The 14,329-nt window shown below is 48.4% G+C and overlaps 1 protein-coding gene across 1 annotated transcript in view; it reads right to left on the reverse strand.

The window, feature by feature from the left end:
- The window catches only part of STX18 (syntaxin 18), a 145,463-nt gene that overhangs the window by 23,274 nt on the left and 107,860 nt on the right, over positions 1-14,329 (reverse strand). The window contains exon 7 of the mRNA XM_029063092.2: positions 11,780-11,868. Within this exon, the coding sequence (XP_028918925.1) occupies positions 11,780-11,868 (89 nt within the window). The remainder of the gene's footprint in view (positions 1-11,779; positions 11,869-14,329) is intronic.

Genomic DNA, 14,329 nt, shown 5'->3' on the forward strand with positions numbered 1-14,329 from the left:
AATATTCAAAGGCTCTGAACTGCTCATTCTCTCTCGGAATAAGATCGAAGGCCATTTTGAGTCTGTTATTATTATTATTTAAGCATTTATTACGTGCCAAGTACTGTACTGAGCGCTGGGGTAGAAATAAGTTAATCAGGATGGACAAAGTTCCTGTTCCACACTGGGCTCAAAGTTTAAGTAGGAAGGAGAACAAGGAATAAATAAATAAATTGTGGTATTTGTTAAGTGCTTACTATGTGCAAAGCACTGTTCTAAGCGCTGGGGGATACAAGGTGATCAGGTTGTCCCACGTGGGGCTCACAGTTTTTTTTTTTAATCCCCATTTTACAGATGAGGTAACTGAGGCACGGAGAAGTTAAGTGACTTGCCCAAGGTCACACAGAGAAGCAGCGTGGCTCAGTGGAAAGAGTGCGGGCTTTGGAGTCAGAGGTCATGGGTTCAAATCCCGGCTCGGCCACTTGTCAGCTGTGTGACTCTGGGCAAGTCACTTCACTTCTCGGTGCCTCAGTTCCCTCATCTGTAAAATGGGGATGAAGACTGTGAGCCCCACGTGGGACAACCTGATTCCCCTGTGTCTACCCCAGCGCTTAGAACAGTGCTCGGCACATAGTAAGCGCTTAACAAATACCAACATTATTATTATTATTATTAGATGACTAGCGGTGGAGTCGGGATTAGAATCCGTGACCTCTGACTCCCAAGCCCGAAAGTGAAGTGCTCATACAAGAAAGAGGACACTGTGGCACAGAGAAGTGAATGACTTGCCCAAGGTCACAGATCAGATAATAATGTTGGTATTTGTTAAGCGCTTACTATGTGCAGAGCACTGTTCTAAGCGCTGGGGCAGATACAGGGTAATCAGGATGTGAGGCTCACAGTCTTCATCCCCATTTTACAGATGAGGTAACTGAGGCCCAGAGAAGTGAAGTGACTCGCCCACAGTCATACAGTTGACAATTGGCAGAGCCGGGATTAGAACCCATGACCTCTGACTCCCAAGCCCGGGCTCTTTCCACTGAGCCACGCTGCTTCTCGCAGATGACTGGCAGAAGTCAGAATTAGAATCTAGGTCTCTAGACTCCCCAAGTCAATGTTCTTTCCACTAAAGGACACCGCTCCTCATGCCCACTTCCTACCATGGAGTAGTGGACAGAGCACGGGCTCGGGAGTCGGAAGGTCATGGGTTCTAATCCTCGCTCCGCCATCTGTCTGCTGTGTGACCTTGGGCAAGTCACTTCACTTCTCTGGGTCTCGGTTCCCTCATCAATAAAACGGAGTGACTGGGAGGCTCACGCGGGACAGGAACTGTGTCCGACCCGATCTGCCTGTATCCACCCCAACGCTTAGTACAGCATCTACGCACAGTAAGCGCTTAATAAGTGCCACAATTATTACTATTACCACGTAGCACTTGGGCTGCCACAGTCTCTTTTGAGTTTAGGGAACTATCTTTGAAATAAATTGCTAAAAGGTTGAACTGTGCCTCACAAAGGCCAGAAAGAGTGAATCAACCCATTAATTGAATTTCAACTACAACTGGCAGCTATGTTTCAGCTTTAATGCGTGAGCCAAATGCTGGGCGAGAAATCTGGGAGTCAGAGGACCTGGGTTCTAATCCCAGAGTTGCCCGCCGTGTGAGCTAAGACCCGTCACTTCACTTCTCACGGTGGCTCGGTGGAAAGAGCCCGGGCTTTGGGAGTCAGAGGTCATGAGTTCGACTCCCGGCTCTGCCACTTGTCAGCTGTGTGACTGCGGGCGAGTCGCTTCACTTCTCTGGGCCTCAGCTACCTCATCGGGAAAACGGGGACGAAGACCGTGAGCCTCACGCGGGACAACCCGATGACCCTGTATCTACCCCAGCGCTTAGAACGGTGCTCGGCACATAGTAAGCGCTTAACAAATACCAACGTTATTATTCTCTGCGCCTCCGGTTCCTCCTCTGTAAAATGGTGATAAAATACCTGTCCTGAGACTCCGAGCCCCGTGTATGACACGGGCTGTGACCACCCTGACGATCTTGTACCTACCTCCATGCTTAGCACAGTGCTTGGCACAGGTAAGCTCACTGTGGGCTGGGAACCTGAACACCAACCCTGGTGAACTGTTCTCTCCCCAGTGCTCAGTACAGTGCTCTGCACAAAGTAAGCGCTCAATACATAGCACCGACTCACAGAAAGGGCTCAACAAATACCATAATTTCTGTTATTATTATTATTATTATTATTATTATTATTGTTACAGGTTTTGAAAATGAGGCCCCGTGTAACTGTTTTAGGTGACCCGCTCTGTAGCTTTGATGGGCACAGAGATCTGGGATTAGAACCCGGGTCCTCCGGCTCCTAGGCCCGTGCCCTTTCCACTAGGCCACACTGCTTCCCAAGCTCTGTTCTCTCCTAGGGGCTTAACGCAGTGTGCTCTGCACACGGTTAGTGCTCAGTCGACCCCACGGACTGATCTGGGGACTAGAATCTCATTTGAACTATTGCAACCGGGTAATCATTTAAAAATTATAATCTGAGGATCCTCCTCCTAGAACTCTTCTGGGCAAATATTTCGATCTTGTGAACATAATTGGAGACTTCCACAGAAATACGGGGCATTTATGTTTTCCGGTAAATTAGGTCTCTTTGGCGGGCTCCTCCTCTGCCTCCCACCCCTCAACTGGTGGTGGTGGTGGGGGGGGGGGTGTCCCTCAAGGTTCAGTTCTGAGTTCCCTTCTGTTCTCCATCGACACCCCTGAAGACCTCCCACGCCTTCAACTCCCCACCTCTACGTGGATGATTCCCAAATCTACCTTTCCAGCCTGGATCTTTCCTCCTCTCCGCTCTCACCTCTCCTCTTGCCTTCAGGGCGTTAGAGCAGCATTCGGCAAATGCCATAATTACTCTTATTTTTTGCCCAGTATTTGCTCAGCACCTACTAAGCGCCAGAAACCGTACTAAGCAGCGGGGCAGACTCAGGCTAATCATGTCGGACACAGTCTCTGTCCCACACGGGGCTCACAGACTTGACCCCCGCATTACAGATGAGGCCCAGAGAAGTTGAATGACTCGCCCAAGGTCACCCGGAAGACAGGTGGCAGAGCAGACAGTAGAACCCAGGTCCTCTGACTCCCAGGCCCTGGCTCCTTCCGCCAGGCCCCGCTGATTCTCCTCTAATCGTTAATTACCATCTCTATGTGGATGTCCCGCCACACTTCAAACTTAACACGTCCAAACAAAATCCTCTTCTCCCCCGGCCCTTCCCATCGCTGTAGACGCCACCACCATCCTCTTCTCCACAAACCCTAACTCTGGCATTATTCTTGACTCTCATCTCTCTCGTTCCACCCGCGTATTCAGTCCGTCACCAAATGATGTCGGTTCGACCTTCACAACATCATTGGAATCCACCTTTTCCTCTCCAGCCAAACTGTTACCACGTTGATCCGAGCACTTCCCCCATCCCGCCTCGATTACCGCGTCGGCCTCTGCCTCCTGTCTCTCACCACTCCCGTCCTTACTTCACTCTGCTGCCCAGATCATTTTTCTGCAACGACTATTCTGTACACACCTCCCCCCTCCTGAAGAACCTCTAGTGGTGGCCCATCTAGCTCTTCATCAAAAGAAACTACTTACCACTGGCCCTAAGGCACGCCATAATAACACTACTACTAATGATGGCGTTCGTTAAGCGCTTACTATGTGCCGAGCGCTCTTCTAAGCAGTGGGGCAGATACAAGGTAATCAGGTCGTCCCACACGGGGCTCACAGTCTTCATCCCCAGACGGATGAGGTAACTGAGGCACAGAGTGACTTGCCCACGGTCACACAGCTGACGAGTGGCGGAGCCGGGATTCGAACCCGTGACCTCTGACTCCCAAGCCCGTGCTCTTTCCACTGAGCCACGCTGCTTCTCTACGTGGACGATTCCCAAATCTACAGCTCCAGCCCCGATCTCTCTCCCATTCTGCGGTCTCGCATCTCCTCCTGACCTCCGGACATGTCTACTTGGATGTCCTCCTGTCAACTCAAACTTGATATGCCCAAAACAAAGCTCCCTTATGTTCCCATGCGAACCCTTGTCCCCGACTTTCCCATCACTGCAGATGGCACCGCTATCCTTCCTGCTTCCCAGGTCCATAACCTTGTCATTATCCTCGAGTCCTCTCCGTCATTCAACCCACACATTCAATCCATCACTAAATCCTCTCCGTCCCGCCTTCACAACATACCAAAAAATCCACCCTTTCCTCTCCATCCGAACTGCTACCATGGCAATGCAATCACTCGTCCTATCCCACCCGGATGACTGCATCAGCCTCCTTGCTCATCTCCCAGCCTCCGGTCTCTCCCCACTCCAGTCCACACTTCATCCTGCTGCCCGGATCATTTTTCTACAAAAACGGTCAGGACCCGTCACTCCACTCCTCAAAAAACCCCCGTGGTTGCCCGTCCACCTCCGCATCGAACAGAAATTCCTCACCATTGACTTTAAAGCCGTCCACTACCTTGCCCCCCTTACCTCTCACCTCGCTTCTCTCCTGCTACAACCAGCCTGCACACTTCGCTCCTCTGGTGCCTCTAACCTCGTCACTGGGCCTCCGTCTCACCGCCGACCCCTGGCCCGCGTCCCACCTCTGGTCTGGAACGCCCTCCCTCCTCATGTCCGACAGACGGTGACTCTCCTTGCCTTCGAAGCCTTATTCAAGGCCCACCTCCTCCAAGAGGCCTTCCCAGACTAAGCCCCACCTTTCCTCATCTCCCACTCCCTTCTGCGTCACCCTGACTTGTTGTCTTTGCTCTTCCCCACTCCCAGCCCCACAACACTTATGTACGGAGCTGTAATTGTATTTATTTGTTATTGATGTCTGTCGCCCCTCCTCTAGACTGTAAGCTCATTGCGGGCAGGGAATGTGTCTGTTTACGTGTTAGGGAAGCAGCGTGGCTCAGTGGAAAGAGGCTGGGCTTCGGAGTCAGAGGTCATGAGTTCGACTCCCGGCTCTGCCACTTGTCAGCTGTGGAACTATGGGCAAGTCACTTCACTTCTCTGGGCCTCAGTTCCCTCCTCTGTCAAATGGGGATTAACTGTGAGCCTCACGTGGGACCACCTGATGACCCTGTATCCACCCCAGCGCTTAGAACAGTGCTCTGCACCTAGTAAGCGCTTAACAAATACCAACATTATTATTATTATTGTTGTATTGTACTCTCCCAAATGCTTAATACAGGCTTTGCACACAGTAAGGGTTTAATAAATACCACTGAATGAACGAGTGCATTGTACTCTCCCAAGTACTCAGTACAGTGCTCTGAAAAGCAGTAAGTACTCCAAAGTACCACTAATTAAAAATGATTTATTAATATAAAATTCACTTTAGGCTCCAAGAACATTAGCGCTTACTTTCAAGCAACTGTTACTTACTTTGTCACCTGAGTTTATAAAAATTACATCACTCAGTCAGTGGTATTTATTGAGTGCTTATTATGTGCAGAGCATTATATCAAGAGCTTGGGAGAGTACATTACAACAGAACTGGCGGTCACTTTCCCTGCCTGTACAGACATTAATATAAGTGACTGAGTAATTTGAAAATATACAAGTTAAAGATATGTACATGAGTGCTGTGGAGCTGGGGGTGGGGCGAAGAGCAAATGTCCAAGGGTCACAGATCCAAATGCACAGATGACACGGAAGCTCTGCACTTGTCTGCTGTGTGACCCTGGGCAAGTCGCTTCACTTCTCTGTGCCTCAATTACCTCTTCTGTAAAATGAGGATTAAGACTGTGAGCTCCAATGGGACGACCTGATTATCTTGTATCTACCTCAGCGCTTAGAACAGTGCTTGGCGCACGGTAAGCGCTCAAAAAATACACCCTAATTATTGTTAGTATTATCGGGGAAGGCCTCTTGGAGGAGATGGGACCTTAACGGAAAGCTTCCTCTGGCCATCCAGGAGAAGAGAAACAAAGAAGTTTAGACTGGCAGGCACAAATAGTAATGACTTGCCAAGGCCATAGTGGGGAATGGAATTTTACTCATCCGGAAAAAAGATACCCATTAGTCGCTCTAATCAATTCTCATTAAAGACACTAAGCCAAAGCAAATTGTGAAAGGCAATGAATGCTTAATAGATGAGTCTTGCTTTGGTAATTTCAGAAATGCAAATGAACTGAATTCACAATTAGACACAGTTTCCTCAAAAATAAGAGGCAGGTGGCAGAATTCATTTCAAAATGGGAAGCCATCTTTTTAGACTGTTTCTGTGAAACACAGGCAATTTCTTTTTAGAGTCAATGCTTTGATTTTCCCATAAAGCTACTGGACCAAAAGCACCACCCTCTCTCTCCGCAACCTACCCCCGTCCCCAAACATATTTTGCTGTTTGGAGGGATGTTCTTTTTAAATGATGCATATCTGTCTATTTTCTCCCTGCCCTACCCATCTTTTAATATGAACATCCCTGTAAGATGGTTGCTATTGTTTTAATGAGATGCTCATCCCCTCGATTCTCTTTATCGCTATTGTTCTTGTCCGTCCGTCTCCCCCGATTAGACCGTAAGCCCGTCAAAGGGCAGGGACCGTCTCTACCTGTTACCGATTTGTCCATTCCAAGCGCTTAGTACAGTGCTCTGCACATAGTAAGCGCTCAATAAATACTATTGAATGAATAAATACTATTGAATGAATGTTTCTTTTAGAAAGTACCTTGAGAGCAGAAATCCTGTACTTTTTGATTAATTGTGGTTTCCCCTTCCAAAGTAACAATCTCACAGGGGCTCTCAAACATTAATTGATGTTGACAGTGGATAACATGCGGCGCTCCGATTTAGGGAACACTGACTGTATCTGTGTTTGGAGAGGAATCCCGCATTCTACTATAAAGCCGCACGTACAGAAAAGCAGAAAGATAAAAATAAGAATGATAAAAAGAATAGGCTATTACATTTTAATTTTTTAATTATAATCACCCAAAGGACTGATGTAAGATCAACAGAGAAGCAGCGTGGCCTCGTGGAAAGAGCGGGGGCCTGAGAGTGAGAGGACCCGGATTCTAATCCTGCTCTGCCACTCGTCTCCTGTGTGACCTTGGGAAAGTCATTTCACTACTCCGTGCCTCAGTCCACTCCTCTGTAAAATGGAGGCTCCAGCCTGATCTCCCTCCTACTTAGACTGTGAACCCCACTTCCGGCCAGACGTAAGTCGTCGGAAGGACGGGCCCTCGGGGTCCACCCCCTTCAGTCCCTTCATTCATTCCTTCATTTAATCCTATTCATTGAGCACTTACTCTGTGCAGAGCAGTGTGCTAAGCGCTTACAACCTAACAACAAACAGACAATTCCCTGCCCGCAATGGGCTTACAGTCTAGAGGGGGAGACAGACGTTTAATTTAAATAAGTAAATGACAGCTATAATAACAATAATGATGGTATTTAAGTGCTTACTATGTGCCAAGCACTGTTTTACGTGCTGGGGCAGATACAGGGTTCTCAGGTTGTCCCACGTAGGGCTCACAGTCTTAATCCTCACTTTGCAGATGAGGTAACTGAGGCACAGAGAAGTGAAGTGACTTGCCCAGAGTCACCCAGCAGACAAATGGCGGAGGTGGAATTAGAACCCACAACCTCGGACTCCCAAGCCCGCGCTCTTTCCATTAAACCACCCTGTCCATAAGCGCCGCGGGGCTGGGAGGGGGGGAGAACAAAGGGATGACGCAGAAGGGAGTGGGACAGGAGGAAAGGGGGGCTTAGTCAGGGAAGGCCTCTTGGAGGAGATGGGTCTTCAATAAGGCTTCAAAGGGTAATCATCTGTCGGATTGAGGAGGGACGGTGTTCCAGGCCAGGAGGAGGACATGGGCGAGGGGTCGGCGGCGAGACAGGAGAGATGGAAGCCCAATTAGCACTAGAGGAGTGAAGTGTGCGGGCTGGGATGCAGTAGGAGAGTAGCCAGGTGAGGGAGGAGAGGGCAAGGGGATGGACTGCTCTGAAGGTGATGGTGAGCAATTTCCTGAACCGGAAGGAAAAACGCAGTAAATGCAGAATCCAAGACTCTGAAACAGGCCTGGATCCTCCTGCACTGCCTATGAGAAGCAGTGTGGCCTAGTGGCTAGAGCCTGGGCCTGGGAGTCAGAAGGCCCTGGGTTCTAATCCTACTTCCACCACTTGTCGGCTGCGTGACCTTGGGCAAATCACTTCACTTCTCTGGGCCTCAGTTACCTCATCCGTCCAATGGGATTAAGACCGTGAATCCCGTGTGGGACAGGGACTGTGTCCTACCTGATTGACCTGGATCTACCCCAGTGTTTAGAACAGTGCTTGGTACATAATCAACGCTTAGCAAGTACCATAATTATGACTGCTATTATTATGCAAGTCTAGCCATTGTCCGGGAGGAAAAACGGGTATGCTGGGAAAGATGACAAACCGGGGCACGGCACGAGACAAGGGAAATCTCTTTACGAACTCGGCAAAAGAGCCAAGGAGCGTCACCAAAATGGCGCAGGGCGTACGATAAATCCAGCTGCAGGCCGGATCAGCAGGATATTAAAAACTGAAACTACATCACACGGTAGGGGATACTGGAGTATTGCACACTGCTGAGAATCTCTTCATTAGGATGTATCGGCCCGCCGAGATGGACAGGGAGGGGAGAGGAGGCTCGTAAATATCTGCAACCGATCAATTTTTAGTGCATTTCAGTTTTTTTTACGCGAAGCCGAAAAACAGCCTCCGTCGTTTCCGGGATGGGGAGTCCAAAGGAACCGCGGTTTCGTTCCTAGCCTGTAGTGTATTAATCAAAGAATCCGGTCATACCCAAACCCACGGAGACCGACCAGACGGTGTCGTGTAGAATTACCGAGAAAATTTATAGTGGATAGTGCTGCTCTGAGTTTAAAGAAAGTTATTACTATTACTATCGTGGTGCTTGTTTAGCACTTACTATGTATTAAGCACTGTTCTAAGTGCAGAGGTAGATACAAATTACTCCAAACTTCAAACTCCTTGAGAGAACTATCCACAACCGCTGGCTCCACTTCCTCTCCGGTTCTCTCGCTGACCTCCTCCTCCCATCTGGTTTCCGTCCCCTCCTCTCCACAGAAACTGCCCTCTCTACGGTCACCGATGACCATTTTTTTGCCAAATCTTATGACCTCTATTTCATGCTAACCTTCCAGTTGCCTCTGACACTGCAGACCACCCGCTTCTCCTGGAAACATTATCTAACCTTGGCTTCCCGCACACTGTCCTCTCCTGGTACTTCTATCTCTCTGCTCCTTCTCAGTCTCTTTAGCTGGTTTTTAATAATAATAATATTAATATTGTAATATGATGGTCTTTGTTAAGCACTCACTATGAACCAAGCCCTATTCTAAGTGCCGGGGGAGATACATGGTAAGCAGGTAGTCCCGCGTGAGGTTCACAGTCTTAATCCCCATTTGACAGATGAGGTAACTGAGGCCCAGAGAAGTGAAGTGACTCACCCCAAGTCACAAAGCTGACGGGGGCGGAGCCGGGGTTAGAACCCATGACCTCTGACTCCCAAGCCCGGGCTCTCTCCACTGAGCCACGCCGCTTCTCTGCCTCCTACCCTCTGAGAGTGTGTGTGTGTGGGGGGGTCCCTCAAGGCTCACTTCTGGTTCCTCTTCTATTCTCCGTCTGCACCCACACCCCTGAAGAACTCATTCGCTTCCCCTGCCTTCAACCACTATCTCTACGCAGATGATTCCCAGATCTGTCTCTCCAGTCCTGACCTCTCTCCTCGGCAGTCTTGCGTCTCCTCCTGCCTTTAGGACTTCTCTACCGGGATCTCAGCCTAAACACGTACAAAACAGAACTCCATCCCTTCCCGTCACCGTAGACCGCGCCGCCGCCCGCACTGTCCCATAAGCCTCGGCGTTATCCTCGACTCACCTCTCTCATACCACCCCCACATTCAATCCGTCACCAAATCCTGTCGGTTCCACCTTCACAACATCGCTAAAATCCACCCTTTCCTCTCCATCCGAACTGGGACTATGCTGATCCCTACCCTCTCTTGCAACAGCCTCCTGGCTGACCTCCCCGTCTTCCGTCTCTCCCCCGTCCAGGCCGTAATTCATTCCGCTGCACAAATCGTTATTCTCAAAAAATGTTCAGTGAACGTCTCCCAGCGCCTCAAGAGCCTCCGACGGTTGTCCATCCAACTCCACGTCAAACAGAAACTCCTTACCATTGGCTTCAAAGCCCTCGATCAGCTCACCCTTTCGCTAATCTCCTACTGCGACCCGGCCCGCACACTTCACTCCTCTAATGCCAACTAGCTTACTGTGCCTCCACCTCAGCTCCTACTGAGAGCTCACCTCCTCCAAGAGGCCTTCCCAGACTGAGCTTCCCCTTTTCCCTCTGCTGCCTCTCTGCGCCCCCTTCCCCTCCCCTCAGCTAAGCCCCCTTTCCCCCCGCCTTTCCCTCTGCTCCTCCCCCCTCCCTTCCCCTCTCCTCGGCACTGTGCTCGTCCGCTCATTTGTATACATTTTTATCACCCTATTTATTTGGTTGATGAGAGGTACATCCCCTCGATTCTATTTATCGCTATTGTTTTAATGAGATGTACATCCCCTCGATTCTATTTATTGCCATTGTTCTCGTCTGCCCGTCTCCCCCGATTAGACCGTGAGCCCGTCAAAGGGCAGGGACTGTCTCTATCCGTTGCCGACTTGGACATTCCAAGCGCTTAGTACAGTGCTCTGCACACAGTAAGCGCCCAGTAAATGCTATTGAATGAGTGAATGAATCTACCTCACCACTGACCCCTTTCCCTCGTCATCCCTCTGGCCTGAAACTCTCTCCCTCTCCATATACCCCAGACTAGCACACTCTCCCCACTTTCAGAGCCTTATTAAGGTCCCATCTCCTCTAAGAGCCCTTCCCCAATTAAACCCTCTTCGGGCGCTCGGCATTCACCCCCTTCTCACCCCCACAGCACCTACACACGTATCCATGATTTATTTCTATTGACGTCGCTCTCCCCCTTTACCCTACAAGTTCGCTGTCGGCAGGGAACGCGCCTACCAGCTCTGTTATACCGAACTCTCCCAATCGCAAAGCACAGTGCTCCGCACACAGTTAGCGCCCGATAAACACCCCCGGGCACTCCGGGCGGACAGAGTCCCTGTCCCGCAGGGGGCTCTCAATCAAAGTAGGAGGAGTCAATTAAGCCAGTGAGATGAGGTAGGGAGAACAATTAAGCCTTCATCAACGACGACATGCGGCTATATTAAGAAACCTGTTGCCCCGTGTCGAGGCAAGGAAGAGGTGTTTATGCCACTGGCTACAGAGAAAGCTTTTACAGTAGCAATTAACCCAGCTTCTGTTTGGGGAAATCACAAAATAATGCATCCAAATAATAATTAAGGACCCGAGGACGGTAATTGAAAGGGAGAAAAATAATACTTTAGTGTCTTTATCTTCCGGTGGCGCGCTGTTTTCTTCACAGCAATATTGAGCCTTTGAAAAAGGAACCTACCAGTAATTGCGAGAGTAATTTATAGCGGGAGATCGTTTTTGAAGCGTAGAAACGGCCCATTATTAATAAAATGGTGGCATAACGTTTTAAAATTATGCTCCGGCAAGTTCCAAATATTCAAAGTACACTGGAATCATAAAAGCGAATGTAAAAGTGGCACACGAGATACAGATTTATGATTACGCTGTAAAGTATGAAAAGAAGAGCAAGAGGAAGTATAAATATTTTTGATTGTATAATACATCCTTTCACTAGTAGTAGTTAAATGAAATTATTAGATTTAGAATAAAATTACCACTTGTATTTCTTCTGGGGACAACTCATCCTCACTTCTGCCATCACCCCAAAGTCCAAAATTAGAACGCGGATCGGTTAAATTCTTATCTGGAAAGGAAAGTCACAGAGAGATACCTCATATTTAAAATCAGCAAAATGTCTTCACCGAGTACAGGCTGATTCCTGTTGTAACTGCTCAACCGGCTCTGTTACACTGTACTCTCCCAAGGGCTTAGTACAGTGTCCTGCACACAGTACGCACTCAACAGACACAACTGATCGACTGATTGAGATTAAACGATATTTCTTGACATTCAAGGCATACGGCAGCTGAGGTAAACTCTTGATAAACTATAATTAATTAGTTCGTTCAACAGTATTTCCTGAGTGCTTACTATGTGCAGAGCACTGCACTAAGCGCTTGGAATGTACAATTCGGCAACAGATAGACAATCCCTGACCAGTGACGGGATCACAGTCTAATCGGGGGAGAAAGATGTCAGAGCAAAACAGGACGAAACAAAAACAAGACAACATTATCTTATCACGATAAATAGAATCAAGGGGATGTACACCTCATTAACAAAATAATAATAGGAATAATGATAATGTTGGCATTTGTCAAGCGCTTACTATGTGCAGAGCACCGTTCTAAGCGCTGGGGTAGATACAGGGTCATCGGGTTGTCCCGCGTGAGGCTCACAGTTAATCCCCATTTTACAGATGAGGTAACTGAGGCACAGAGAAGTGAAGTGACTTGCCCACAGTCACGCAGCTGACAAGCTGTAGAGCCGGGAGTCGAACCCATGACCTCTGACTCCGAAGCCCAGGCTCTTTCCACTGAGCCACGCTGCTTTCCCATATACCCCAAATAGATAGGGTAATAAAATTGCTGGATCAAAGGTGTTAAAGACAGCTTGGTTTGGGCACAAAATCTAGCCTTCCACATTTTTACATTCATAAATGTGCTGTTTTTTGGAAAAGAACCACTGACTGGGCTATGATCAACATCTCTTCCTGCTAATCGGGTTGAAAATGAAATAAATGGATTTCAACGCACGCTTGGTACGATCAGCAGCTATTCACATGTTTGTCATTCTTATTTCAATTAGATTATTGACTTAGTACGGTTCGCTAGGGGAGTCAGCACAATAGAGCACATACATTTCTTGTAATGGAATTCGGATTTTTTTTTTTTAAATCCTCATTCCTCACTACAAGTCTGACACTCTTCGCCAATACGTTACCAAGTTCGATAACATTACTATTATTATTACTATTACTAGTTGTGGTAGATTCATCTATATTATTGTCTGTCTGTCCCCCTCTGGACTATTAGGGGAAGCAGCGTGGCTCAGTGGAAAGAGCCTGGGCTTCGGAGTCAGAGGTCATGGGTTCGATTCCCGGCTCGGCCACCTGTCAGCTGTTTGACTGTGGGCAAGTCACTTCACTTCTCTGTGCCTCAGTTCCCTCATCTGTAAAATGGGGATTAACTGTGAGCCTCACGTGGGACAACCTGATGACCCTGTATCTATCCCAGCGCTTAGAACAGTGCTCTGCACATAGTAAGCGCTTAACAAATACCAACATTATTATTATAAGCCTGCTGTGGGCAGGGAATGTGCCTACCAACTCTTGGATTGTCCTCTCCCAAGTGCTTAGCACAACGTTCTGCACACAATAAGTGTTCCACACCACTGCTGATGATGATGTTAACTGCTTAATAGGTGCCAAGCCCTGTACTAAGCGCCGGGGTAGATACGAGATAGCCAGGTCGGACACGCTCCCTGCCCTACATGAGGCTCACAGTTTAAGGGGAGAGAAAACGAGTTTTGAATCCCCAGTTCACCGATGAGGAAACGGAGGCGAAGAGAAGTTAAGTGACTTATCCAAGGTCACAGAGCAGGCAAGTGGCCGACCTGGCATCAGGACGCAGGTCCTCTGGCTCCCAGGCCCATGTTCTTTCCTCTCTGGTCACCCCTGGTTTTCCTTCCAAATCCCAGTCAACTTCCCACCACTGATCTCAGTCAATCAAGCAATCGTATTTATTGAGTGCTTACTACATGCAGAGCACTGTACTAAGGGCTTGGGAAAGTACAATACAATAATAATAATAATAATGTTGGTATTTGTTAAGCGCTTACTATGTGCAGAGCACTGTTCTAAGTGCTGAGGTAGTCAAGGTAATCAGGTTGTCCCACATGAGGCTCACAATCTTCATCCCCATTTTACAGATGAGGTAAAACATTATCTTATCACGATAAATAGAATTAAGGGGACGTACACCTCATTAACAAAATAATAATAATGTTGGTATTTGTTAAGCACTTACTATGTGCAGAGCACTGTTCTAAGCACTGGGGTAGATACAGGGTCATCAGGTTGTCCCGCGTGAGGCTCACAGTTAATCCCGATTATACGTGGCGCAGTGGAAAGAGCACGGGCTTCGGAGTCAGGGCTCATGAGTTCAAATCCCCGGCTCTGCCACCTGTCAGCTGTGTGACTGTGGGCGAGTCACTTCACTTCTCTGTGCCTCAGTTCCCTCATCTGTAAAATGGGGATTAAGACT

The sequence above is a fragment of the Ornithorhynchus anatinus genome, chromosome 4 (assembly GCF_004115215.2).
Source record: "Ornithorhynchus anatinus isolate Pmale09 chromosome 4, mOrnAna1.pri.v4, whole genome shotgun sequence".
NCBI lineage: Eukaryota > Metazoa > Chordata > Mammalia > Monotremata > Ornithorhynchidae > Ornithorhynchus > Ornithorhynchus anatinus.